This window comes from Myotis daubentonii, chromosome 13, assembly GCF_963259705.1.
Source record: "Myotis daubentonii chromosome 13, mMyoDau2.1, whole genome shotgun sequence".
NCBI lineage: Eukaryota > Metazoa > Chordata > Mammalia > Chiroptera > Vespertilionidae > Myotis > Myotis daubentonii.
In genome coordinates this window covers 45,474,622-45,500,645 of record NC_081852.1, presented here as the reverse complement: position 1 = coordinate 45,500,645, position 26,024 = coordinate 45,474,622, and the positions used below count along the sequence as shown (strand labels likewise).

Sequence of the window (26,024 nt, the reverse complement as noted above, 5' to 3'; positions counted from 1 at the left end):
GAGCCAGCTGCCAACCCCAGGGGCTGCAAGACTCACCTTGCGGCCGGCCTCATTGTTGTGCAAGTTCATGGCTGCCCGGGCATCCTGTCCGGTCTCCAGGGCATCAACGAACTGCTTGGATATTGCCTCTCCGAAGCCCACGTTGTCACTGCAGCCTCCCCACAGCCAGCCTTGACCCCCTGGAAAAGAGCAGGGGAGAGGGAAGGTCGTTGAGCAGCTGTTTCTAATTGGGAATCTGAGATTAAGGTTGGGTGAGTGCCTTGTCTCCAGATTAGTTTCAGCCTAGATTTGTTTTTGCCACTTTTGAGCGCTCACGTGTAGCCTATCATCTGCTCAGGACTCCATGACGTAAGTAGTTGCCGAGTGGATTCTCTGCAAGGTGCCTGCGGGCCCATCTTCATACAGTTTCTGGCCTTTGGGCAGAGTGTGCATGTGCCCGCCAGCGACTGACTTCCAGGAAGGACAAAATGGCTGGAAGGGAGGTGAGGAACGCGCGAGCACTGAGAGAGAGAGAGAGAGAGAGAGAGAGAGAGAGAGAGAGAGAGAGAGAGAGAGAGAGAGAGGAGCAACTGAAATAATATGGAACAACTAAGCTGGAAGTTGAGCTGCAGGGCAGGGAGGATTGGGACAGTGGAGGAAGAGTGGAAAGGAGACAGAGACAGACAATATGGAAGGATGTCCCCACTGTGTTTGAGAGAGTGACAGAGTGACTGATTGACTCCATGGGGAATGTTCTTCCTTTATCATTATTGTGTTAAATTAAGGAAACTACTCAGTAGGTGAAGGAGAGCCCGTGCAGCATTTAACCTGGTTTGGCACATTAGGGTTTGGGCTTAAACTGGTTCACCCTGATTTTCCTCAGATTTAGAAGAATACAATTCCTCTGCACCCCACCCAGCTACCCATCAAGCTTTTCATTCTTTAAGTGAACTCTACCAGCCTGCCCTACCCACCCCCAATGTCACTACTCACCCAGCTGCCCGTTGCGGGAGTCATCACAGCCACAGTTGTCAAAATCCCCAAGGCTGCAGTTCCGAGTCAGAGTGTACATGACGCCGGCAGAACTGATGGCATGTACGAAGGCTGTCTCCCGGTTAGCTGGCAGGAACCAGAAATTGGGTGAGTTAGAGGGAGGAGTCGCAACCCAAAGAAACACCAGCCATGCCACCTCCCTTTAATATAATCATTGTCCTCCGATCCCAGCTCTACCCTATTTCCCCACCTTTATAATGTTCCTTACTCTCTCCAGGGTCCACTCCAGCCCTGGTCTCAGCCCCTCCTTTCTCCCCTCCCATCTTTTCAAGTCATACCCTTTGTGATTAGGTGGCTAGATAAAGGATTTTGGTGGGAAAGAGCCCGAGGAAGAGATGAATCTGAAGGTCAGGCTATCAAGAACCCATCCCACTTCCTCCTGGAACACTGAAGTCTAAGAGGCATGCGCCACCAGTTCTGAAAGAACCTCTGACTGCCAGCCCTTATTTACTGGCATGGCCACTCTCTCTTCTCCAGGGAAATCTGGTCTCCAGGTCTGTCCCCACTTGCCTTGTACCTGGCTGCTGAGCCTGCTGAAGGAAGGGGCTGAGAGGAATGAGGGATTATGACCCTACCTTCCTCCTGATGTTATTTATATAGTGAGGAAGCCATTAGCCAATTGATGAGGTCCATTTGTTGAACAGTGAGGGTTTGGGGGAAGAAAGAGAAAAGCTCTTAGGTAGGAAAAAGGAGCTAGAGATGGAACAGAGAAGATCCCAGAGAGGGAGATCACCTGAGAGTAAAGACCAGGTGAGGAGTTAGGGTATAAGGAGGCAGGGGCCTTCCCTGGGGAGTGGGGCTCTAACCTGTGGCCAGGGGGTCCAGGGAGCTGTGGCCGAGGCTTTCCTTACCACTGCGCAGGCCGCCATGGCTGGACAGCTGCAGGGCTCTCTCAGGGCAGTTCCAGCGGTCCCAGGCGAACTGGTATTTGCATTCTTCAATCCCGCTCTGGGCACCAGCTGCCACGCTGCTGGAGTAGATCAGGTAAGCCTTTGGGGACACAGGGGTCAAAATTCAGACTTACAAAAGCTGGACTTGGAGACACTTGCCCCAAAGTGGCCAAGCCCCTCTCTTCCTGCCCACTTTCCCATCCCTCCAAAATAATGACAGAGTAAGCACTTTAAATGTGTTGTCTCATTTAACATCACAAATAACCTTGTCAAATAGGGACCATTTTATAGATTAGGAATCGGAGGCTCAGAGAGGTGAAGTAAAGCAATTTGCCCAAGATCCCACAGCTAGCAAATTATAGAAGCAGGAATAAAATTCAGTTTATCAGACACTAGACCTGACTTTACTCACTATACTATTCTGCCTCTCCAAAGTGATTCCCAAATTACATAATTCATGAATTTTCACTGTTCTCATCCCATTACCATCTTAGAAAATAATATTTTGGAACTGGAAATGTCCTTAGAGATAATGCAATACAATAGCAGCATTGTAAAGACTGCATCCCTCCCCTGCCTGAGAAGGTTGTGTGACTGCAGCCTGATGCTGTGAAAGGCTGTCAACTTGTCTAGCTTTAGAAATTCTGCTGTAAACTTAGAATCAATACTCGTGAGCTCTTGCCTTGGCTCTGACACTAATCTGCTGTGTGGTGTGGGTTGTGTCACTAATCCCTCTGTGCCACAGTTTTTGTCTGTAATAGGTACAGCACAATAAAAAGTGTGGATATAATGAAAAGAAATTAGCATGTATAGTGTTCAGTTAAGAAGCTAAGATTAGTGAAATCTAAACAAATCAAAGGAATATTTTTCTTACCTTTGGACCAGTCATCAGAAAATTGTTCACTGACCTAGAAGAGAACAAAACCACAGAGCGTAATGGAGATGCACCAACTCATTTCTGCTGCCAAGAGTTGTAAGGATTACTTTAGAAAATATAATTGATGGGAAGAAAGGGGAAATGGTTTGCCAAGGAAAAATTATGCATAAGGAGTCTACTAAAGACCACTTATTTAATAAAAAAGAATATGTATTATGCTCCTTTTCAAATACCAAAAGTGTTGGGAGTAACGTTTGGTCATTATTTTGCCATGGGTGAGAATAGAGCTAGCATTTACTCATTACTGTGTAATAGATGCTCTACTCTCAGTATTTTACATGTTGATTTTGTTAAATCCTTACTATTGCAGGCATTATTATCCCTATTTTACAAATAGGGAATCTGGGACTCAAAAAAGTATTTAAGATCACCCAGCTAATAAATTATTGAATCAGGATTTGAATCCAGGACTACCTGGATTCTGAGGAGGGTAGTTCAGTTCTCTAATCAGAAAGATGCAAATAGTAGAATATCTTTCTAGGGATTGAATTGTAATTAAAGTCCAAAAATAAATAATATGACTCTAGAAAATAGCTAGGCTGTTCCTTTCAAAACTAATAGATTTGTCATACGACTTAGCAGTTCCACTCTTGGGCATTTATCCTTGAGAAATGAGGACTTATTTTTATCCAGGATCTTATACTTAGATGCTCATAGCACTTTATTCATAATAACCCAAAATTTGAAAGTGTTTAAATGTTTTTCAAAGAGTGAGTGGTTATAATAACTGTGATACAAGGCCTGGCTGGTGTGGCTCAGTTGGTTGAGCATCATCCCATGCACCAAAAGGTTGCTGGTTCGATTCCCCAGTCAGGGCACATGCCCAGGTTGTGGGCTCCATCCATAGCAGGGGACATGCAGGAGGCAGCTGATCGATATTTTGCTTATCACATTAATGTTTTTCCCTTTTTCTCTCTCCCTTCCTCTCTCTAAAAGAAAATCAATGAAAATATTAAAATCATGGTGGTACATCCATACAATGGAATACTACTCAGGAATGAAAAGGAATAAACATCTGATACATGCAACAACTTGAATGAATCTCAAGGCAATTATACTGAGTGATCAAAGCCAATCTCAACAGGACACATACTGCATGATTTCACTTATGTAATAATTGTGAAATACATAATTATAGAGCTGGAGAATAGATTAGTGGTTCCCAGGGGTTAAAGAGGAGGGATGCATGTGGCTACAATAACACCAGAGAGTTTTGTGATGGTAGAATTAAGTGTCTTGATTGCGATGTGATTATGCAAAGCTATACATGTGGCAACATTGCATTGAGCTATACATACACACTGAGTGTATGTAAATTGGTGGTCTGAATAAACTTTATAAATATTGTACTATAGAACTTTATAAATATTATAGGATAGTTGTAAGATGTTACCATTGGCAGAGGCTTGTGTAGGACTTCCCTGCACATTTCTTTGCAATCTTCTGCCAGTCTATAATTATATAAAAATTAAAAATTCAATGCATACATACTAGTATATAACCTGGCAAATGGACTTCAGGATAGGCATTTGAAAATTAACCTAAATATATTACCCATTATTGCTCTTTTCCCATTATAATGGAAGAAGGTAACATGGGAATCATTATGTATTGTTCCATGAAGTTGGTGTACCCTGCTATTGTAAAGGCCAATAAGATGCTGGCCGTCATCAGAAGTGAAAAGAGCTTAGCCGACTCCCTTCACACCAAACACAAATGACACCTAAAATGTGGGTGGATTTTGAAAAACAGTATCATAAACTGGGAGGCTGCCATGTGAGAGAAGATGAAAAAGATTTGGAAAGAAATGTAACAGGTTTTTAGAAAATCATAAAAAACTACATAGTCAACAAAACTTTAGAGCTTGGTAAGGGGAAAAGGGTATGTGAAAAATACAGGAGTAAATGTGTTTAAACATGAAGGTGAAAGATCCTGATTTGATGGAGAGCTCCTATGACTGCTGTTCTCCCTGTGTCAAGTTAGGTCATTCTCTCTCTCTTACCTCTGCACTTATTTTTATTAACAATTTATTGTCTGTCACTGCTCTTATGTTCACATTGTAACTCCATGTTTTGTCAGTCATTTTCAATTCTCACTTTTGTTAAGTTAAAGAGAGATAAATGAGCAAACAAACAAACAAGCAAAAAACCCTCCTAAAACTTCAAAGCTAGGCAGGCGAAATTAAGTTGACTAAAAAGTACTACTATCTTGGGAGTGGTAGTACCAGCAAAGAACAAAAATAAATTCAAAACAATTTAAATGAATTCATAACTGCTAAAGCCATTATGGGTTTGCAGATAAATTTCTGATCCTGAAAGAGCGGTGTCAGAGGAGTCAGCCAGGCCCTCTGCTTGCTCTGGCTCCGGAGGGTGTTTTTTCTGTTAGATAACTGCCAAAGACGCTTGGACATTACCAGGCAAGACAGAGGCTAGTTCCCATCCCCCAGGACGGACAGCGTCAGGAAAGACAGCAAAGCAACAAAACAAATACCAAGTGGCAGACAGAGGAGAAAGCTCTGCCATGAGCGTGGGTGAAGAGACTCCCTGTGAGAGGACATGAGGCTGGAATCGCAGGGAGTGTTGCGCAGAATACTGGAGGATTCTTCCTTCCTCAAGGGCGCCGCAATATGTAAAGTTTTGTATGACGTGCTGGTCTAGTTCAATTGATTAATCAGATTTAATTGAGCAACTGCCATGAGACACGACTGCCAGCCTTAGTTGGACAGCATTCCCATAAACTGACTTGTGTTGGAAACCCTGAGTTATTGGCAGACATATTTGAACCATTGTGGCTGACTTGCTCATAACCAAAATAGCCAGTATTAAGAAACGACTCGTCGTGATAGATGTTAACTAGACGCATTGTAATGATCAGTTCACAATATACACACACATCAAATCATTATGCTGTCCACCTGAAACACAGAAGGGCAACTATCTACAGAGATAGGGGAATAGGAGAAAACCCCTTATTCATGCCTGTGGTCTTAACTACCGTGATTATGCAATGTCTCCCAAATCGTTACCGCCAGCTCTTTCATCTTGAGATCCAGAGCTGCATTACCAAATGAATGCTAGACTTCTCCACTGGGAATGTTTCAAATTAAGAAGACATTATGTCCAAATGCCAACTTATGCCCAGCTGGTGTGGCTCAGTGGTTGAGCATCGATTTATGAACCAGGAGGGCACGGTTCGATTCCTGGTCAGGGCATATGATCAGATTGTGGGCTTGATCCCCAGTGTCGGTGTGCAGGAAGCAGCCGATCAATGATTCTCTCTCATCATTGATGTTTCTTTCTTTTTTAAAAAAAAAAATATGTTTTATTGATTTTCTACAGAGAGGAAGGGAGAGGGACAGAAAGAAACATCGATGAGATAGAAACACCCATCGCCGCCTCCTGCATGCCCCCCACTGGGGATGTGCCCGCAACCAAGGCACATGCCCTTGACCGGAACCGAACCACAGGCCGATGCTCTATCCACTGAGCCAAACCGGTTCTGGCTCATTGATGTTTCTATCTCTCTCTTCCTCTCCCTTCTTCTCTGAAATCAATTTAAAAATATATTTTAAAAAATATAAATAAATAAAAGCCAACTAATATTCCCTGTTGAACTTGACACTTCTCCTGACTTGACTATGTTTTGTTAATAGAGCCACTATTTCCCCACATCTCTCTCAATCCATTTTCACTATCTAATCAGTAAGACTTGCATGTTTTACCTCCATTATACTTTTCACTTACCAGCTCCCTTTTCTCTCTCTCACTTTCTCAGGAATTCTCACTGTCATATCTTATTTGTGGCCTCCAACTTAGACCATTGTAGAAGCCCTACTAATTGACCTCTCTAGTTATAATTTTTACCCCATTCCAATCCAGTGTATAGTCAGTCTGCAGCTAGATCAATCTTCTTAAAGCCTGATTCTGATATCCTGCTCAAATATCTTCCTTAGTTTTTCAACTCTTGCACTCAAGGCTCTCCATAATCTGACCATACATGTGTTTTCAGCTTAATTTCCCATGAAATATCCCTACTTGTCCAATCGTCTAGTCCAGTGGTCGGCAAACTGCGGCTCACGAGCCACATGCGGCTCTTTGGCCCCTTGAGTGTGGCTCTTCCACAAAATACCACATGCGGGTGCACATGTACAGTGCGAAGTTGACTTAAAACTTTAAGTAAAGTTTATTAAGTTAATTTTAGGAAACGGAGTGAAAGAAGATGTAGTGTCGAGGATTGAGAAAGGTATGTTGAGATGGTTTGGACATATAGAGAGGATGAACGAAAGGAGATAGACGAAACAAGTATACAAGACGAGTGTGGATGGGAGAGTTGGAAGGGGTCGACCTCAGCGAACGTACTTCAATCAGATTGAGGACGTTTTTTAGCAAAGGCCAGCTTAGGAGTACCCTAATTAAGTTAATAACAATGTACCTACCTATATAGTTTAATTTAAAAAATTTGGCTCTCAAAAGAAATTTCAATCGTTGTGCTGTTGATATTTGGCTCTGTTGACTAATGAGTTTGCCGACCACTGGTCTAGTCAAACTGAACCAGTTGCTATTCCCAATACCATGCATTCATGCCTCTAAACCTTTGCTCACACTGTTCTCTTAAATCTTGCCTAGTCTTAGTATTTTCAACCAATGGTGCTGGAACAACCAACTGGATATCCACATGCAAAAGAATGAAGTCGGTCCCATATCTCACACCATAGACAAGAATTAACTCAAAATAGATCATAGACCTAAATGTAGGCACTAAAACTATAAGACTCTTATAAGAAAATATAGATATTAAGTTTTCGTGATCTGAGGTCAAGCAATGTTTTGTTTGTTTGTTTGTGAATCTAATACTAAAAACACAAGTGACCAAAGAAAACATTGATAAACTGGATTTCATCAAAATTAAAAAGTTTTGTGCTTCCAAAGTCACCAAAAAGGGAAGTAAAAAGACAGCTCACTGAATGGAAATATTTGTAAGTCATATATCTGATTAGACACTTACATTCAGAATATACAAAGAGCATTGATAGCCCAAGTAAAAAATGGTCAAAGGATCTTAAGAGACCTTTCTTCAAAGAAGGTAAACAAATGGCCAATAAGTGCATGCTATGCTGCTTAATAGCATGAGTTACCAGAGAAACCCAACAATTACTACTTCAATCTTCTAGAAAATGGATGCTCCATCTACAACAGCAATAAATTGGTGACCATTCTCCTCTTTCTTTTGTATCTGGATGGAGCATCTTCCAGATTTGGTAGCTCTCATCAGTCCTCTAGGAAACATGCTAACTACTTCTACCCACAGAAGGCTTTAATGCCATTATTATAATTTTACATTCTTTTTTAAAAATATTTTTTTATTGATTTCAGAGAGGAAGAGAGAGATAGAAACATCAATGATGAGAATCATTGATCAGCTGCCTCCTGCACATCCTCCACTGGGCATGTGCCCTGACCGGGAATAGAACCGCAAACTCCTGGTTTATAGTTCGATGCTCAACCACTCAGCCACACCAGCCAGGCTATTTTACATTCTTAGACTGTCTCCATACTCTTATCAACCCGGAAGTGAGTCTAATTCATTCTTTGGTCTATACTTTTTCCTACAGCTTCTAATGCTATCTCATCATTCTCCCAAGTTAATTTACCAATAGTAAGAATTTGCAAGAGCGACCAGGACTCTCTCTCCATCATTTATTCTGAACTCTCACAATAACGTTTCACTGTAAGTAGCTTCTGCTCTCATTCCCATCAAGGCTGGGTAGACAAGACCTTTTGTCCTCTTCACTTTCTGCCACAACTCCCCTACTATTAACATTTGCAAGTTCTTTTCTCTTCCTTTTATTGTGTATAGACTAAATCCTTGCTAGTCTCTTCATTACTAAATATCTTTTCAACTCTTATTAAATACCGATACAGATGCATTAGTAGTTTTGAGGCTATGGGTAACCGCTAAAGCAGAGCTCTGGGCACCTTCTATCATTTTCCCTTTGTGTCTGCTCTAGGGACCAACACCACAGTGGCTATAAACTAGCCATAATCAAACCACTATACAAAGTTTCTTGATCTAGGGCACTATAGCTCCTCAAATACTCCCGGCTTTCAGCATTATGCAGCTTCTCTCTTGGGCTATACTGTCTCCTAAATTGCCTATTTTATAATATGTCTGATCATCAGTAAATATTTTTCCTAGGGAGCTGGGGCAGAAAGGGACTTTAGATCAACCCAAATACAAATGTCACAGCTTTTCTTTTAGCTCTTGGAAAACCTCCAACTTTCTTTTGTTTGTTTGTCAGTCTTTTTTGACCTAATATTTATTACCCATATATCCATGCCCTCTAATTTTCAATGCTTGTCTTTCTTTGGTACCATTTGAACAAACCTTTAATCATTATTTATTACTATTTTACCATCTTAGGAAGTTCATGAAAAATTGCAAGTTCCCATTCTCTGTCAATTATGTCTAATGATGGACGAGAGGTTTAAGCCACTATCCAATGTTTCAACCATTTACCCCTTTTTGGGGGTGATTCTCCAAACTAGCACAGCCCATGAGGTGGTCTGTAGCACATCGCATTGTATTGTTGGGAGTTTAGCTGCCATGGTGAGAACATGTGCCTGAATCTATATAGCCTGTGACACAGATGGGCACTGGACGAGGAGTGCCAAGCACCATGCTACCTTCAGACTTCCTTCCCCTTTGCATGGCCAGGACCCTGTTCCTAGGCCAAGTTTGTGTGCCAGACTCCCTCTCCCTGAGTATGGGAGTTTCTTCCCAGGAGAGCACTAAGTCTCATGCAACAAGTTTCTTGCAGGCCAGCCCCACTAGTTTGCCAAGTGTGCCTGGATACGTTTAAATCCCAGTGGTTCGTGTAGCTTAAATTCCAGTTAGGATTCCCCCATTCCCTTCCCCTCACATAGTTTTAAAAAGCAAAGGTTCTGCATATGAATATCCAGAATTTAGTATTTTCCTCTCAGCGCCCAGGACTTTCATCTCGATGCCTTCTGACTCCTCCCTCGCCCCCCCCCCCCCACTTGGTTCTCCCTCTCTCCACTTTCCTCACAAGTCTTTGAATACTAGGCTTGGCTTCTCTCTACCCTTTAATCTCATTTCTTGAGGTCCATAAAAAGTCTCGGGGTCATGAAGCTCTAGTTGGCCTACTTCTGGAGAGACTGTGTAATTATAATTTGGGGTGATAGCCCAGGGGCAAGGAGAAGTGGTAGTGAATGAATGTAGATGCACATCTCTCTCTGGAGATTTAGCAGAGAGAATGCAGGGAGAAAGGTGGGGGGAGATTAAGGAGAGCGACCAGAGTAGGGAGCTGCCTGGAGCTGTAGCCAGAAGGTGTTCCAGTGAAGCAAGTTTTTCTTAGAATGAATGTCTGACAGCCAGCTTTTTACCTCATTGAATGCACAAGATGCCTTGGGCCCAGGACAGCCCAAACATAGCTCTTTCTGAACAAGTTTCCTTGTGATTCCCTCTATCTGCTATAGCGTATGACCCCCAGAACACACATGCACCAACACACACACACACACACACACACACACACACACACACATATCCCAATATGTACACACACACCAAATTACAGAGAAGGCAGGCCTTACTAAGCATTGTGAAATAATATCCTACGGGTCCCAAATTTTTTACTACCCCCTCTGACAATACCCAAGGATATTTAAGCTAGGTATAATTCACCGTATAATTAGAAAGAGTAAAGTTTAAAAATGTTTTTCAAGGGTGAACAGCGTGACTAATTCTTATCCGTTGTAAAGTATAAGTAATTGAAATCGGGCTCTTTCCTATTTAGCCAGGGGAGGATTAGGAAGTAGAAGCCACAAGATAATCTGAAGTCTTGTAGGGAAGAGAAGGGTTCAGAATTTCAAAGACAAGTTTCTTCCTACTTAAAAATTTGTCCAGAGGGAACAAAGGTGATATTAGAGGGGAGCTCTGTTTCAGTAGAGCAACAGAATAGAGGGCAGATAACAGTGCGTAAACAGTTATGAAACTAAAGCAATTAGTACAGACTCATTGAAGGAGTATGGATGGCATTGAAAGGAAAGAGAAATGCAGTGGCGATTCGGGCCAAGTAGAAGTTTTTTCCAGAAGAGTATAAAAGGAAAATGAAGGAATATACAGGTTTAGGTCATACCCCCAGAGCTATTACACTTATTTAAACTCCATCTGTTTCTTCAAAGGGAATTCAGCCCTATAAGTAATTCCCAAAATTTGTTTTATAAATGTTAATTTTCTATGTTATAAGGCAGTGCCCTAAAACGTATTTTTTTAAAAGTCTTATAAACAAGTTGATTAAGCAAAGTTAAACAGATGTGTCAGATTTGGTAGTAGTCTTATGTTAAATTTTATGTTAAAAATCCCACAATATCTCAAATCCAGTCCTTGACAAATAATTACTGGCAAAGACCACATGATAGCCCTCAGGACAACTGTGTATCATGGGTTCCTGCCAAACAATCTCAGGCGATTCTTTCTCAGGCAAATCACAAATTTTCAAGGGATAATCTTATTCCCTGAAAGTGAAATGTCATTTGTATTCCAGGATATTTTATAGAGCGATAGCTGTCTTTCCTTGTCCTCATTTCCTTCCTTCTTTATGTATTGTAGCAACGCTGCTGAGAAACACTGAGCAACAAAAAAGCACTTCAGCACTTAGCATTTAAATGAGGACTCTAACTGGGCATAAGCTGTGCTCATTCTCTGTTCCGAGGTCTCTGAGTGAAAGCTGCTAAGGAACAGCTCGAGCCACTGTTCCCAGAAAGCCTGGGATTGCAGGAACCCGGTCCAGGACCATTATGGAAGCTGAGCATTTGGTTTTGTTTTCTGACCTCGTTACCTTGGTCCCTGTAGTGGAGACTTTAGAAAATATTCACGTTCTCAATTGCACTGATGGATACAATGCCAGTTTATGTCAGGATCAAGAAGGTAGGTGTGCATGATAACTCTAAAACTTGCCCTATAAAACAACCAGTGAACAGTTCAAGGTAGGAAAATTGGCAGGTTTTGGCACTTTGGTACCATTTTCACTACTTAATGGAACTAAATCCGTGGATGGTAAAAATGTCCTCACCTCAATCTGAATAGCCACAGCTCAAACAGAAACAAACTCAAATTAGTAACAAATTCTCCTTTTACTAATTTGTGTTCTTGATTTTTCACCCCAATGGGGGTCATATCTGTATGATGTTCCCCAAGATTCACTCTAATTTCTGGCACTAGATCTCTTGAACATGGGATAGGGGGTTCCTTTTCCTGCCCTTCTTCTTCCTATTTTGAACCACAACAGTATTTGGAAGATTTAGACTAAGGGAATACATGCAGTTGAAAATGCTACAGAAAGTATACATGAAGCAAGTTTAGTCAAGGGTTGATAACTGTTGAAGCTGAGTTATTGGGCGTTGTTATATGTACTGTTCTATGTTTTTCTTTAAAAAAAGAAAATTTCAATAATATAAAATTAAACAACAGAATACGCCTGAAGCAATAATCTATGCAATTTGGGCTCCACCAGACACCTTGGATTAACATGAAGAAACAACAGACAGGATGACATGGCCCATCTATTGGTTTGCTATTTATCATCCTGGATATTGGCCTGGAATGGAAACTTCAGAGTCTGATATGGTGAACCTGAAGAGCCCGAGTAAATGAAAAGGACTGAGATGGTAGCAAAAGAGAATTACAGTTTTTAATTAAAAATATTTATTTAAAAATATAATTGCTATCTCTATCTAGTTGCATATATGGGAGAATTACAGTCTTGAATGAAGGGGAAATTCTTCTTTATGCAGAATGGTTTAAGCTTGGCCTGGAAAACACAAGAATTTCATCTATGGAGCTGCATAGAAATACTGAACCATTGGCCTACTAACAGGGCCTCCTGAGACTCCTGAAGCATAGCTTCAGTCTGTGCTGCGACTGGGGCATACTGACGTTGGGAAAGCAACCTATTAAGAAAAGTGAATTTGGACTGGGCAAATAACAGTGAATTTAAATGATCCCCTATGGTCTGATTTCTCTTGGTCTGGAGAAAACTATGACCTAAGAAGCATATAGAGAGATGATATAATCAAGGACCTACGATAAAGTTTGAGAAAAGCAAACCATAAAAATTTGGCTTATAATGAGACTAGAGAGTCTGCCCAGAGTGGATGATAGTTTTTTTAAAGAGGCCCTCAGAGTGTAGGTACATTTCAGATGGGAGGCAAGGGGGACTGTTATTTACCTTAACCAAGCTCAGAGTTTCCCCCAACTGTTAACCCAGTCTGATCTTTTACCTGGGAGGAAAAATCTGCTTCCTGGGGAGATAAAAGAGAGTTTACCCTAAGTAAAATTGTACTGACCTCTCTTTCTAAGCCCTCTGAGTTCTTCTCTACCTCTAATAGAAATAAAAGGGTAAATGGAGCACAGAAGAAAAAGGGATTTTATTATCAGTTCCAAGAGAGGCTAGCATTACCCAATATAGAGCAGCACTAAACCAATTGTCCCAGCTGGGTAAAAGGGGGCAGGGGGAGGAGGGGGAGTAAACTCCTTCATGGAAGAGAGAGGGGTTGGGTTGAAATTCCTTTTCTTCTGATTATGTATATCCCATTTACCTCTATATAATGTCACAAAAAGGAGATCCTCCTTTGTGTCATATTATCACACACACACACACACACACGCACACACACACACACACACAGATGCACTGTAGAGCATCCTCCTCATTACTTATGCCAGCGGTTCTCAACCTGTGGATCGCGACCCCTTTGGGGTCAAGGGAAAACTCAAGACCATCAGAAAACACATATATAATTACATATTGTTTTTGTGATTAATCACCATGCTTTAATTATGTTCAATTTGTAGCAATGAAAATACATCCTGCATATCAGATATTTACATGACGATTCATAACAGTAGCAAAATTACAGTTATGAAGTAGCAACGAAAATAATTTTATGGTTAGGGGTCACCACAACATGAGGAACTGTATTAAAGGGTCGCAGCATTAGGAAGGTTGAGAACCACTGACTTATGCAAATTGGTCTCATAAGAAAACCTTTAAAAAAGTGTCTCCTCTCAGGACCATAGCCTTTGTAAATCATAATAATAACAATTATAATAGTTTGTTATTGTTGCTATTTATAGCAGGAGAAGTAGAAACTCTGAAAGGAAAAACTCAGGTCTCAAGTTGTTGAGGAAATCAATGACACAACTGGGAACTGAGCTTCCCTGATCATGTCTCAAGGCCTTAGAACCTCTTACACCACAGCTCCCAGCCTAATCCTGCTCAGAATTACCCCACAGACCCCGCCTGTTTTAGGGGACTGTGAACTTTCCTTTACTGATTAGGGAAGCTATTAGGTATGTGACTCCTTTATTGGCGTATTATTTTCCAGATTCCAAAGCAGTTTCTCACACCTGACTTATTCCCCTAACTTTCTAATGTGACAAAGCGTAGTGGGTCCTCACTGGATTGTCCGTGTTCTTTTTGTATCTGTTAGAGGGAAAACTCAACAAAAACTTAATAGGACAACACATTACCGTGAATTCAATGATTTTAAATGAGCTGTGTATTTTACTGGTCAAAATATACATTTGAAAAAGTGTTGCATATATATGCAGAGAATAGCTAACGATGCTTCATGAGAATATGGATTCAAAGACCCCCCCCCCCCCACTTAATAACTGAAGCCTTTGCTAATCAGGGGTTTTGCATGTTGTCATTAGTTGAAATTTCAAGAGCCATAGACAGGTTACTCTAAAAACATAAATGTAGAGAAACAAGGGATGATGTATTGCAAAAAGTGCTTTAACACAAGATTTCTGGTAATCTTGCTCTTCTGCAGAAAAGAAACTGACCATGTTTAAATCCTTTGGAAAAACTAAGGGTAGTGATCTCTGTTGAAGAATTCGACCAGAGCCATGGTTAACCTCTGTGTCCCAGTGGATCTTTCTGATTTGGTTATTGCGTTGAGGAGAGTGAAAGAGAGAGAAAGAGGGAAAAGGAGAGGGGGAGAGAGAGAGAGAGAGAAAGAGAGAGAGAGAGAGAGAGAGAGAGGGGGAGAGAGAGAGAGAGAGAGAGAGAGAGAGAGAGAGAGAGAGAGAGAGAACTGGAAAGACCCAGTATCATTATGATACATCATTTGGAGTTGAATGAAGTCAACAGTTAAGGAAAAATATGTTCTAGGTCCATTCATTTCAGATGAGTAAATGTATTGGAAGTGGACAGTCAAATTACTTCATCTCTGGCCACCATTATAAGCATCACTGTTTGATTGGCTATAACATGCTTTCCCATACTCATTTCTTTCTTTCTTCCTTCCTTTCATTCATTTTTTTTTTAGCCATTAATAATTAAGAAACAACAAATTTTAAAAAAATATTTTTTCTCAAGTTACTAAAGGATCATTCTTTCAAAAGCATCCAGGCAAGAGAAAACTATGGAGAATGCTCTTTCCCCCAATTACGTTGCACTGAGATACCTAGTAAAACTGCATATTGTAGGCACATGTCATTTTTATCCGTTCCTTTTCAAGCCCAGGAATTTCTGTTGATGAACTCTTTTAGGCAGTAATTTCAGGCAAGCCTACAATTGAACAGCCAAGCAGAAATTGTGATTCTCTATTTGTTAAATGCTTTTGAGGTCCCCACATAAAAGGTTGATAATGAAGTACTAAGAGAAACATCTGAAAGGCTGCGGTTGGTCAAATTTCTCTGCATGGCACAAAGGGAAAGATGACCTTATGCAAAACCCTGATAGTTCCATTATAAGAATAATCGAGGTTGAACGTTAAATTTAAAAATCACATTTCAAATGCCACCAAAACCAGACTCAGCAAAGTATAAATATTCAAATTGAGGCTTATGGAATGCAATTTTAAAAAGTTAACTGCCTTATACAGATTTGTACACGTTCTCCTCAAAGTCAGGGAAAGTGAGAAGGGGTTCTTAAACCCTGTTTTTAAATAAGAATTTTCTTTCACATCTCTTTTTTTCTTCTTTCTCTTTGAATCCAGACACTTGAATTTGGACAGACAAGCAACCCAGCCACCTTTCAGTGTGGCAGTGTCAATATCGGAATGAAATGAACATGACCCCCTCCAGCAGGGAAGGAACACACAGTAAAGGTATTTTTTATAGAACAATTCTTCACACTGCCCTGGTGACTGGGGAAAGGAATCTCGTGTTTCTCTTTTGCTGATACTGAATCAGCTGAAGAATACCATGAACATCAGTAGAAATTCTCTGAACTAGTCTCCTCGCCCTTTTGTCTTTTTGTTCTCATGAGAGAGAGAGAAAGAAGATTTTTTTAGACATGAAATATTTAATTAAGATACCAATTAAAAATCGACCAATTATTTGGTGGTTCCGTTTATAATCAGGAATGTTGCAAATTATTGCATTAACCGGCAAATTGTATTAATTTGGCAGACTTGTTATCAACTCTTTAATAATGATGACTATACTCATTTATGATAAGAACACACTCTCAATTAGCACAGGAAGCTGATTTCAGCAAAGAAACCCCTATTCTTGCTTCCTCAACAGTTTATGTAGCAATTGGATTCGTAACTTGGTTAAATAGATGGTCAAAATGAGAACTGATGAAGAGAGACTGAGCTCACATCTTAATTGAGGAGAAACCCCGAACACCCTGGCAACATGCATTTCCTAGGTCTTACAGTCTGCATGTTATTTTGTACTTGCTTATTAACTTTTCCATGTATAGGTACTTTATGTGTTTTCCAAGAGCTAAGTGCAAATGATGATCATGTCATCTATTATTTGTGTGGTGATTTATAGTTTACAAAACACTTTCACACATGCTATCTTATTTTCTGAGCAATTTAGAAATATTTGTAAATGGAATAAATTAAGCAAATTTGTAGAAAGTTTAGGTTCCTAAAATATTTACATTCAAACATGTTGGCTGACCTAGTACCAACTCAGTAGTTAATTTTTAATCTCTAGGAAGTGATGATATGAGCTATTCCTTAGAATATTCTGAAAACATTCAAGTCAGACAGTGCAAAATAAGATCCCATTGAATTTTTGTCTTCAACATACAGTAGAACTTGCTTTGAACTACCATCCTCTTCTCTACAATGCCGAAATCAAGATTTGATAAAAAGGGCTACTGTCTTTCCCAAAAAACCATGCAGAATATTTGTGATACAGCAATTTAGAAAAATAGGAACCCCCATCTTTTAATTCTTTTATTGGTAGGGGTCTAAGGATTTACTGAAATCAGCCACAATTTGGAAGAGCCCTACTCCCTGGAACACTTTTTCCTGGGAGAGATCCCAACGCGCCCTACATTCCTGGAAATGAAAACGAGCTCTCTCCCATATATTACATGCATTTTCCTAATTCTAGGTTCCAGGTTACTTACCAGGTATGGCTGAGGTGGAGGACACAGGTGAAAAGAAAGATGCACACAGAAGGCTTCATAAGTAACATAATCCTCTGGAGTAACAGAGATAGAAAATTCTAAAAACTTGGGAAGCAGTGCTAAGATGGGACGTATTCTCCTCCTGGCAGTGGGATGGGATTCTCCTCGAACCCCAGCTTCCTCGGTGTGTAAGCGATCCCAAACAGAGGTAAGGGAGGTGAAATGGAGCTGCCAAACTTCCAAAGAAGAGATTATCTACTTAATTAAAGTTTTTCCCCCTCTGAGTCCTTCAGCCAATCAGAACTCAAGTGCCAGAGAAAGATTGAGTCGATCAAAGGAACACTCCAGGATCCTCCCAGACAAATGCAGAAGAAGGGGACGAGGAAAAGGGGACAAAGAGAGCAACACGGAGAAAAAGCACAAAGAAAGAGGGGTGAGGGGAGGAAAGAGACATAGCAAATCCCCTCCACATAATCACTGCGTGGAGTCTCTCTCCTCCCTCTTGCCAGTGCCCTCCCACCCCACCTCAACCTCCCCCACCATGCACACTCACGTGCAGACTCGGGCACAGAGAGGAGAGCCTGGTGCCCAAGGGGGTTTACAAGGGACTGTGCTTTCCCCGTTGTCCTTTGTAGGGCTTTGAGACTTAATTTGCATTTGGGATAGCCCTCTTCAGAGAAAAAGGTACTAGGTGCACCTCAGCCCTCTGATTTGAGAATAAGGGAAGGGGACCCAACCATCTCTGGTATTCTTCTTCTAAGTTAGAAAGGGCAGCCTAATGGTTTCTTCCTTTCAACTTTACCATCAGACACTTACTTGTTGAACACCTATTACATCCTCAGTCCTACCCTGGGCATTGTGGGCATCTTTAAAACCCTCAAACATGATTTCTGCCCTGAAGACATTTATAAGCTGGTAAGGTGATAATGTACGGATGCAATTTAATAAGGTAGTAAATTGCTGCGAACTGACTACAAATCATACAGGCTGATTTAGGGAAGGTTTTCTGAAGAAGACAGAATTTGAAATTCAAAGAAGGGATGAGGTTTCAATAGACAGCCACATTCCTACCCTCTTAAACTCAGGTGGTGAAGCCAGTAGGCGTCAAGCTCACACATCTCTGAGTTGCTGTCCCTTCTGTCCCAGGAGAGAGAATGGGTCACCTCAGTCACAGCGCAGGGTCCTCAGAGGCCCCAGCTTACTTCCACACGGACGCATTTTCTACTTGAGCATCCACATTGCCTTTCCTCAGGGCTCCCCAGAGACAATGGTCTGTCCCTGTATTTCCCACTTTATCCTTATTTCTCTCGCTTCACAACCCGCTCTGGCAAACTGAACTGGAAAATAAAGAATGACTATATTAATTAATTATCTAGATTATTTAAGCCAGGTGATTTAGGTGTTCTCACCTAAACATTTGACCAGGTAACTTTGTTACCCACTTGGGATCTTGAGTCTAGATCTATTCTAGACCAATCTTTATTTTGGATTCTTTTTTTGTTTTAAATATATTTTTATTGATTTCAGAGAGGAAGGGAAAGTTAGAACTATCAATGATGAGAGAGAATCACTGGTCGGCTGCCTCCTGCACACTCCACACTGGGGATTGAGCCTGCAACCCAGGCATGTGCTCTGACCGGGAATCGAACCGTGATCTCCTGGTTCATAGGTAGATGCTCAACCACTGAGCCACTCTGGCAGGGCTATTTTGGATTCCTTATTGCAAGGTGAGCTTGGGCAGTTTTGAGTCCCACACAAACAACTTTAGGTCCTTCTCTCCCCCCACCCCAACTTTATTGAGGTATAATTGACAGATAAAAATTGTATATATGCTGAAACCGGTTTGGCTCAGTGGATAGAGCATCGGCCTGCGGACTGAAGGGTCCCAGGTTCGATTCTGGTCAAGGCCAGTACCTGGGTTGCGGGCACATCCCCACTGGGGGGTGTGCAGGAGGCAGCTGATCGATGTTTCTCTCTCATCAATGTTTCTAACTCTCTATCTCTCTCCCTTCCTCTCTGTAAAAAAATCAATAAAATAGATATTTTTAAAAAAATTGTATATACTTAAGGTGTATAACTTTGTTGTGAGAAGAATTAAGATCTAGTCTCTTAGCAACTTTGAAGTTTATCTAATCTTCTTAAGCTCCTCTCATCTTTTCCAAAATCTAGCTCTGCAGTTTCCTCTCGGTCTCCTCAAATCAAGGGTTCCATGTAAAAAGGAACTACTTTTCATTATTTCTCTAAAAATGAATTATATAACATTATTCAATAACTTTTAATATTATATATATTTGAAAAGAAGATGTTCATAGGTCTCCTGGAGTTCTGTACCAACAACTGATATATTGAAGCATTTATAATCAATTTTCTTAATCTTCTTTCTACCCTAGTTTATTTTCTGAAGATGTTTGCTTGATATTATTATTTTAGACCTAAAAATGTGGAAACCAAGGCACAGGGCAGAAAAGCAAGTACTGAATACTCTAATACTACTCTTTAAATTATTATTTCTCTCCTCTGCTATTTTGTTTATTCCTTATTTAAAACTTTGATGGCAGTATATAAACTTTTTCCTGAGAAAACATGGAAATGATCATTTGTCTGTGTATTTAACTGGCAAAAACTTAATGGCCTCTCATGTGTCAGGCCCTGTGTAGGTCCCTGAATTGTGGGGATAGAGGAGGCTGTCACATTTATAGTCTTTTGGAAAACACAGACTAGTAAATGCTCAAAAGTGCTAAGAGAGAGAAAAGCCGGAATCACTATGAAAGCAGAGAGGCCATACTAGTATACCTAAAGGAACGAAAGAGAGGCAGAAAGGCTCCCTAAGATGCAAAGACACGGTTGAATCTTAAAACAACAACAACAACAACGAAAAACACAACCAAATGAGTTACCAGTAGTGACAGAGAGGAAGGGGGTTCCACATAGAAGAAATAACAGTATGTTTTACAAATCTGTGAAGCAACAGGTATGTTTGGAGAACTATAATGTGTCTGTTATGGCTGGAATGTGTATGATATGGAGATAGAAGGAAGGCCCAAGAAATCAGGTGGGATGCTGGTAGGGAAGGGCCTGTGCTAGGGAGTTTGTATTTTATTATAAAGGCGGTTGGACACCATCAAAGGGGATTAAGCAGATATGTGACATAAAATTTATATATCAGATTGGGGGGGGGGGATTTTCTTTTCTTTTCTTTTTTTTTTTGGCAGTGATGAAAAATGGCTTAGATAAGATTACAGGTAGCGACAGGTTAGGCCCAGTTGCAGAAATCCAGGTGAGAAGATACAAAGGCTGACCTATGGTAGTGAAAAAAAGAGGATGGAATTAGATAGCTATTTAGTATCACAGAGGCTGCCATGATAGAATATTTGCTCATTAAGTAGTCAATATTCAGTTGTTAATATTTACTCTATTGTTCTCCAAAGTCTTTTAAAAAATCTATTATTAAAGTTGATCTGAGGACAATTAATATTTAGGTAAAAGAATCCTTTTATATTTAACCAGGTACTCCCCTCCCCCACCCCCCAAAAAAACACCACTCTAGAAACAAAATAAAAATATCAATAGAAATATTTTCAATATATATTTTAAAAAGTGAATTTCTTTAATGTGTAAAGAGTTACTATAAGCCGAAACCGGTTTGGCTCAGTGGATAGAGCGTCGGCCTGCGGACTGAAGGGTCCCGGGTTCGATTCCGGTCAAGGGCATGTACCTGGGTTGCGGGCATATCCCCAGTGGGAGATGTGCAGGAGGCAGCTGATCGATGTTCCTCTCTCATCGATGTTTCTAACTCTCTATCTCTCTCCCTTCCTCTCTGTAAAAAATCAATAAATATATTTAAAAAAAAAAAAAAGAGTTACTATAAACCATTAGGATGAAAAAAACAACCCTATTTTACAATGGCTAATTCATATGAATAAGCTCTTCAAAAATGAAGGAATAAAAATATCCATAAGCCCCAGCTGGTTTGGCTCAGTGGATAGAGCATCAGCCTGTGGACTGAAGGGTCCCAGGTTCGATTTGGTCAAAGGCACATGCCCGGGTTGTGGACTTGATCCCCAGTAGGGAGTGTGCAGGAGGCAGCCAATCAATGATTCTCTCTCATCATTGATGTTTCTATTGTTCTCTCCTCTCCCTTCCTCTCGGAAATCAATAAAAATATATTTTAAAAATCCATAAAAATATTCAGCTTTGCCTAGCTGGTGTGGCTTAGTTGGTTGTGCATTGTCCCATGCACTAAGAGGTCGCTGGTTCAATTCCCAGTCAGGTTACATGTCAGGGTTGTGGGCTCTATCCCCAGTAGGGGCGTGCAGGGGGAAGCCAATAGATGATTCTTTCTTTCTTTCTTTCTTTCTTTCTTTCTTTCTTTCTTTCTTTCTTTCTTTCTTTCTTTCTTTCTTCTCTTTATTGTTGAGATTATTACAGATGTCCCTCTTCCCCCCCACCCCATTGCCTCCCTCCACCCGGTTTCTGCCCAGCCCCAGGCCTTCACCACCCTATTGTCTGTGTCCATAGGTAATGCATATATGCATATAAGATCTTTGTTTAATCTCTTTCTACCCCCCACCCCCTTCTCTCTGAGAATCATCAGTCTATTCCATTTCCTTGCCTCTGATTCTATTTTATTCAGTTTATTCTGTTCATTAGATTTCCTATTTGTTTATTTTGATTTTTAGATTCAATTGTTGATAGGTATGTATTTGTTGCCATTTTGTTTATATTTTTATCTTTTTCTTCTTCTTTCTCTTCTTAAAGAATACCTTTCAGCATTTCATATGATACTGGTTTGGTGGTGATGAACTCCTTTAGCTTTTTCTTGTCTATGAAGCTCTTTATCTGACCTTCAATTCTAAATGATAGCTTTGCTGGGTAGAGTAATCTTGGTTGTAGGTCCTTGCTATTCATCACTTTGAATATTTCTTGCCACTCCCTTCTGATCTGCAGAGTTTCTGTTGAGAAATCAGCTGACAGTCATAGGCATTCCCTTGTAGGTAACTAACTGCTTTTTCTCTTGCTGCTTTTTAAGATTCTCTCTTTGTCTTTAGCCTTTGGCACTTTAATTATGGTGTGTCTTGGTGTGGCCCTCTTTGGGTTCCTCTTGTTTGGGACTTGCTATGCTTCCTGGACTTGTAAGTCTATTTCTTTCACCAGGTAGGGGAAGTTTTCTGTCATTATTTCTTCAATTAGGTTTTCAATATCTTGCTCTCTCTCCTCTTCTGGCACCCCCATAATATGAATGTTGGTATGCTTGAAGTTGTCCCAGAGGCTCCTTACACTGTCTTCATATTTTTTATTTCTATTTCTTTTTGTTCTTCTGGTTGGGTGTTTTTTGCTTTCTTATATTTCACATCATTGATTTGATTCTCAGAATCCTCTACTCTACTATTGAATCCCTGTGTATTATTCTTTATTTCAGTCAGTGTTTGCTTAATTTCTGACTGGTCCTTTTCCATGTGTTTGGCCTTCTCACTAAGATCCTTGAAAGTCTTACTAAGTCCCTTGGAGGTTTCTAGAAGATTCTTGAGTAGCCTTATAACTGTGGTTTTGAACTCTATATCCAGTAGTTTGCTTCCTTCCATTTCTTTCATTTGTGACATGTTTCTTTGTCTCCACATTTTGGTTGCTTCCCTGTGTTTGTTTCTATGTATTGGGTAGAGCAGCTATGTCTCCTTGAGTTGGTAGAGTGGCCTTGTCTAGTGGGATGTCCGACTGCCGGTTTAAGCCCGATCCCACAACCCACACATGTGCCCTGACCAGGAATTGAACCATGACCTCCTGGTTCATAGGTCAACACTTAACCACTAAGCAACACTGGCTGGGCAGATTTTACCACTTCGACCCTTTCACTTCGGTGATCAAATCCCACACATCAGATGTTGAAAAAAGTTCTATAATTCTAGAGCCTACATTTTGCATATTGGATGCTTTCTCATTGAGCCATTTGATTTATTTTGTAGGTGGAATCATTGAATGTCTTTTTGAACAAAGGAATAACATGATTAAACACTTTTACCAAAAAAAAAAAAATGTTAATTTGGTAAAGAATGAATCAAAGGGCAGAGATTCCGGAGATAAGAAAACCACTTATAAAATTCAACATTACCAGGTGAGAAGTAATATGGATTTAGACGAGGGTAGAGAAAAGGGAGTGGAATGGAAGGGACTGATGAGATGAGAAACAATTTGGGGGCAGACTCAATTAACAGAACTTACTAGTGGAACTGATTGAAATTAGTAAGTGGCATAGAAGAAGTGGTCAAAGGTTATTTCTGAGATTTTTGAATTTGGATGCAAGGATGCTGTTAAGGGGATATGGAATACAGAAAAGGAGATCATTTGGGGCAAGAGGAGGTAGGATAGATTGGATAGATTTATTTTACAACAAGGTGAATTATATTGAACACATCTGAATCATACACTTAAAATGGTTGAGATGGTAAATTTTATGTTATGGGTGTTTTTGGTTTTTTTTACCACAATTTTAAAAAAAGAGGAAATAGAATAAAGGAAAGTAATAAAGGCAAGATATTCTGTGTCAGCAACAGCGATCTGCTAAAGGACAGGATGGACAGAAAGAAGAATGCCTTAGTGTGGTGAATTGTAGGGCAAGTCAGGGAGAGAAATGGCAGCTATTCCGCCCAAGTCCTACAAGAGTGAGACATGATGTCTAGAAACCACACGAGCTGCCCACAGGCCAGCCCTCCAGGGAACTCGGGGATCTCATTTTCCTTCGGACTCTTGAAGATGTATGTTTTATATTTTTTTAAAAATGAGCACCAAGTAATACACAAAGTGTCTTTACCCTACTGTGCGAGGGGAGGGATGATTAAATTACGCCTCACCTCGCATTACAAATGGCTACTTGTCAGACCATCGCCTCTATTGTTTTGCCACCTAAGTTTTCTGAGCACCCGCCTGGATGGATCCCTGGAGGGTGTTTATTGGTGTGCTCCCCACCATCCTGGCTGTCTCTGCCTCATCAGTCATTCCCTAGTCTTTTTATTTTCTTCACCTTGTTTGAATTACAGTTGGCAAATATCATTGTAAGATATTTTACATATAAATCCTGATGATTTGGTAATATGTACGCTTGTGAAAGGCTTCCTCCCATCTAGTTAATTAACACATCCATCACCCCACATATGTACCTTTTGGGGGTGTGAGAACCTTGGTAAGTTCTACTCTCTTAGCAAATTTGAATTACACAATACAGTGTTATCAACTTCTGCTCCTCTCCAGCTTCCCATCCTATTTTCCAAACAGCTACTGATCTGCTTTCTATCAGAATAGTTTGCATTTTCTAGAATTTTGTGTAAATGGATTGTGCAGTATGTACTCCTTTTGTCTGGGTTGTTTCACTCAGTTTAATGTTTTTGAGATTCTTCCATGTTGCTCACTTATCAACAGCCCAACTGTTTTTTTTTGTTTGTTTTTTTTAAAAAAAGCATATTTATTTATTTCAGAGAGGAAGGGAGAGGGAGAGATAGAGATGATAGAGAATCATTGATCAGCTGCCTCCTGAACAGGGAATCGAGCCTGCCACCCGGGCATGTGCCCTGACCAGGAATTGAACCGTGACCTCCTGGTTGATAGGTTGATGCTCAACCACTGATCCACGCCGCCTGCAGCCTAACTCTTTTTATTGCTGAGCAGTACTCCATTGTATGACTATACCACGTTTTGTTTACACATTCACCTGTTGATGGTCATATGTATTGTTCCCAGGTTTTAGCTATTACAAAGAAAGCTGCCATGAACATTAGGTGTAAGTCTTTGTATGACATGCATTTTCATTTATTTTGGGTAAATACTTAGGAATGGAATGGCAGTTCATGTGGCAGATGTATTCTTAACATTTTAAGAAACTGCCAAACTTTTCCAAAGTGGTTATATCATTTTACATTTCCACCAGCTACCTGGGGCACTGACACCACCAAATGCTGGTGCTGGTGGACATGCAAAATGGTACAGCCTCTTTGGAAGACAATGTGCAGTTTCTTACAAAACTAAACATACTCTTACCATACAGCCCACCAATCCTGCTTCTTAATATTCAACCAAAGGAATTGAAAACTTGTGTTCATGCAAAACCTGCGCATGGATGTTTATAGCAGCTTTATGCGTAATTGCCAAAACTTGGAAGGAACCAAGATGTCCTTCCGGAGGTGAATAGATAAACTTTAGTGCTTGCAGACAGGGAAATATTATTCAGCTATAAAAAGAAATGAGTAATCAAGCCATTAAAAGACATGAAGGAACCTTAAGTGCATATTACATACTGAAAAGGGTACAGACTGTATGATTCAAACTACATGACATTCTTCAAAAAGCAAAACTGTGGAGACTAAGATCAGTGGTTGCCAGGGGTTGGGAAGAGGGGCGAATAGGTAGAGTACACAGGATTTTACAGTGAAACTGCTCTAGATGGTCCTGCAATGATGGATAATGTCATTATACATGTGTCTAAATGCACAGAATGTACAACCCCAAGGGTGAACCCTAATGTAAACTATGGATTTGGGGTGATTATCATGTGCCAATGTAGATTCATCAATTGTAACAAATTCACCCTGAGGTGGGGAATGTTGATAATTGAAGAGGCTATGCATGTGTTGAGACATAGTGTGTATGGGAAATCTCTGTACCTTTCTTGTAATTTTGTTGTTGTAAATCTAAGTGCTTTAAAACAATAGTCTTTTAAAACAAATCATCAAAATTTAAAACACTAGAAGATAGCCTATCCTGGTATTAGAAGACA

General features: G+C 40.4%; 2 protein-coding genes across 2 annotated transcripts in view; both read right to left on the bottom strand.

Moving 5' to 3' along the window:
• The window catches only part of LOC132214241 (histone lysine acetyltransferase CREBBP-like), a 390,706-nt gene that overhangs the window by 10,941 nt on the left and 353,741 nt on the right, over positions 1–26,024 (bottom strand). The window lies entirely within an intron of this gene.
• The window catches only part of WNT8B (Wnt family member 8B), a 46,723-nt gene that overhangs the window by 906 nt on the left and 19,793 nt on the right, over positions 1–26,024 (bottom strand). Inside the window, exons 2-4 of the mRNA XM_059661979.1 lie at positions 1,884–2,022; positions 973–1,098; positions 37–179 (exon numbers count right to left, since the gene is read on the bottom strand). Of these exons, the coding sequence (XP_059517962.1) occupies positions 37–179; positions 973–1,098; positions 1,884–2,022 (408 nt within the window). The remainder of the gene's footprint in view (positions 1–36; positions 180–972; positions 1,099–1,883; positions 2,023–26,024) is intronic.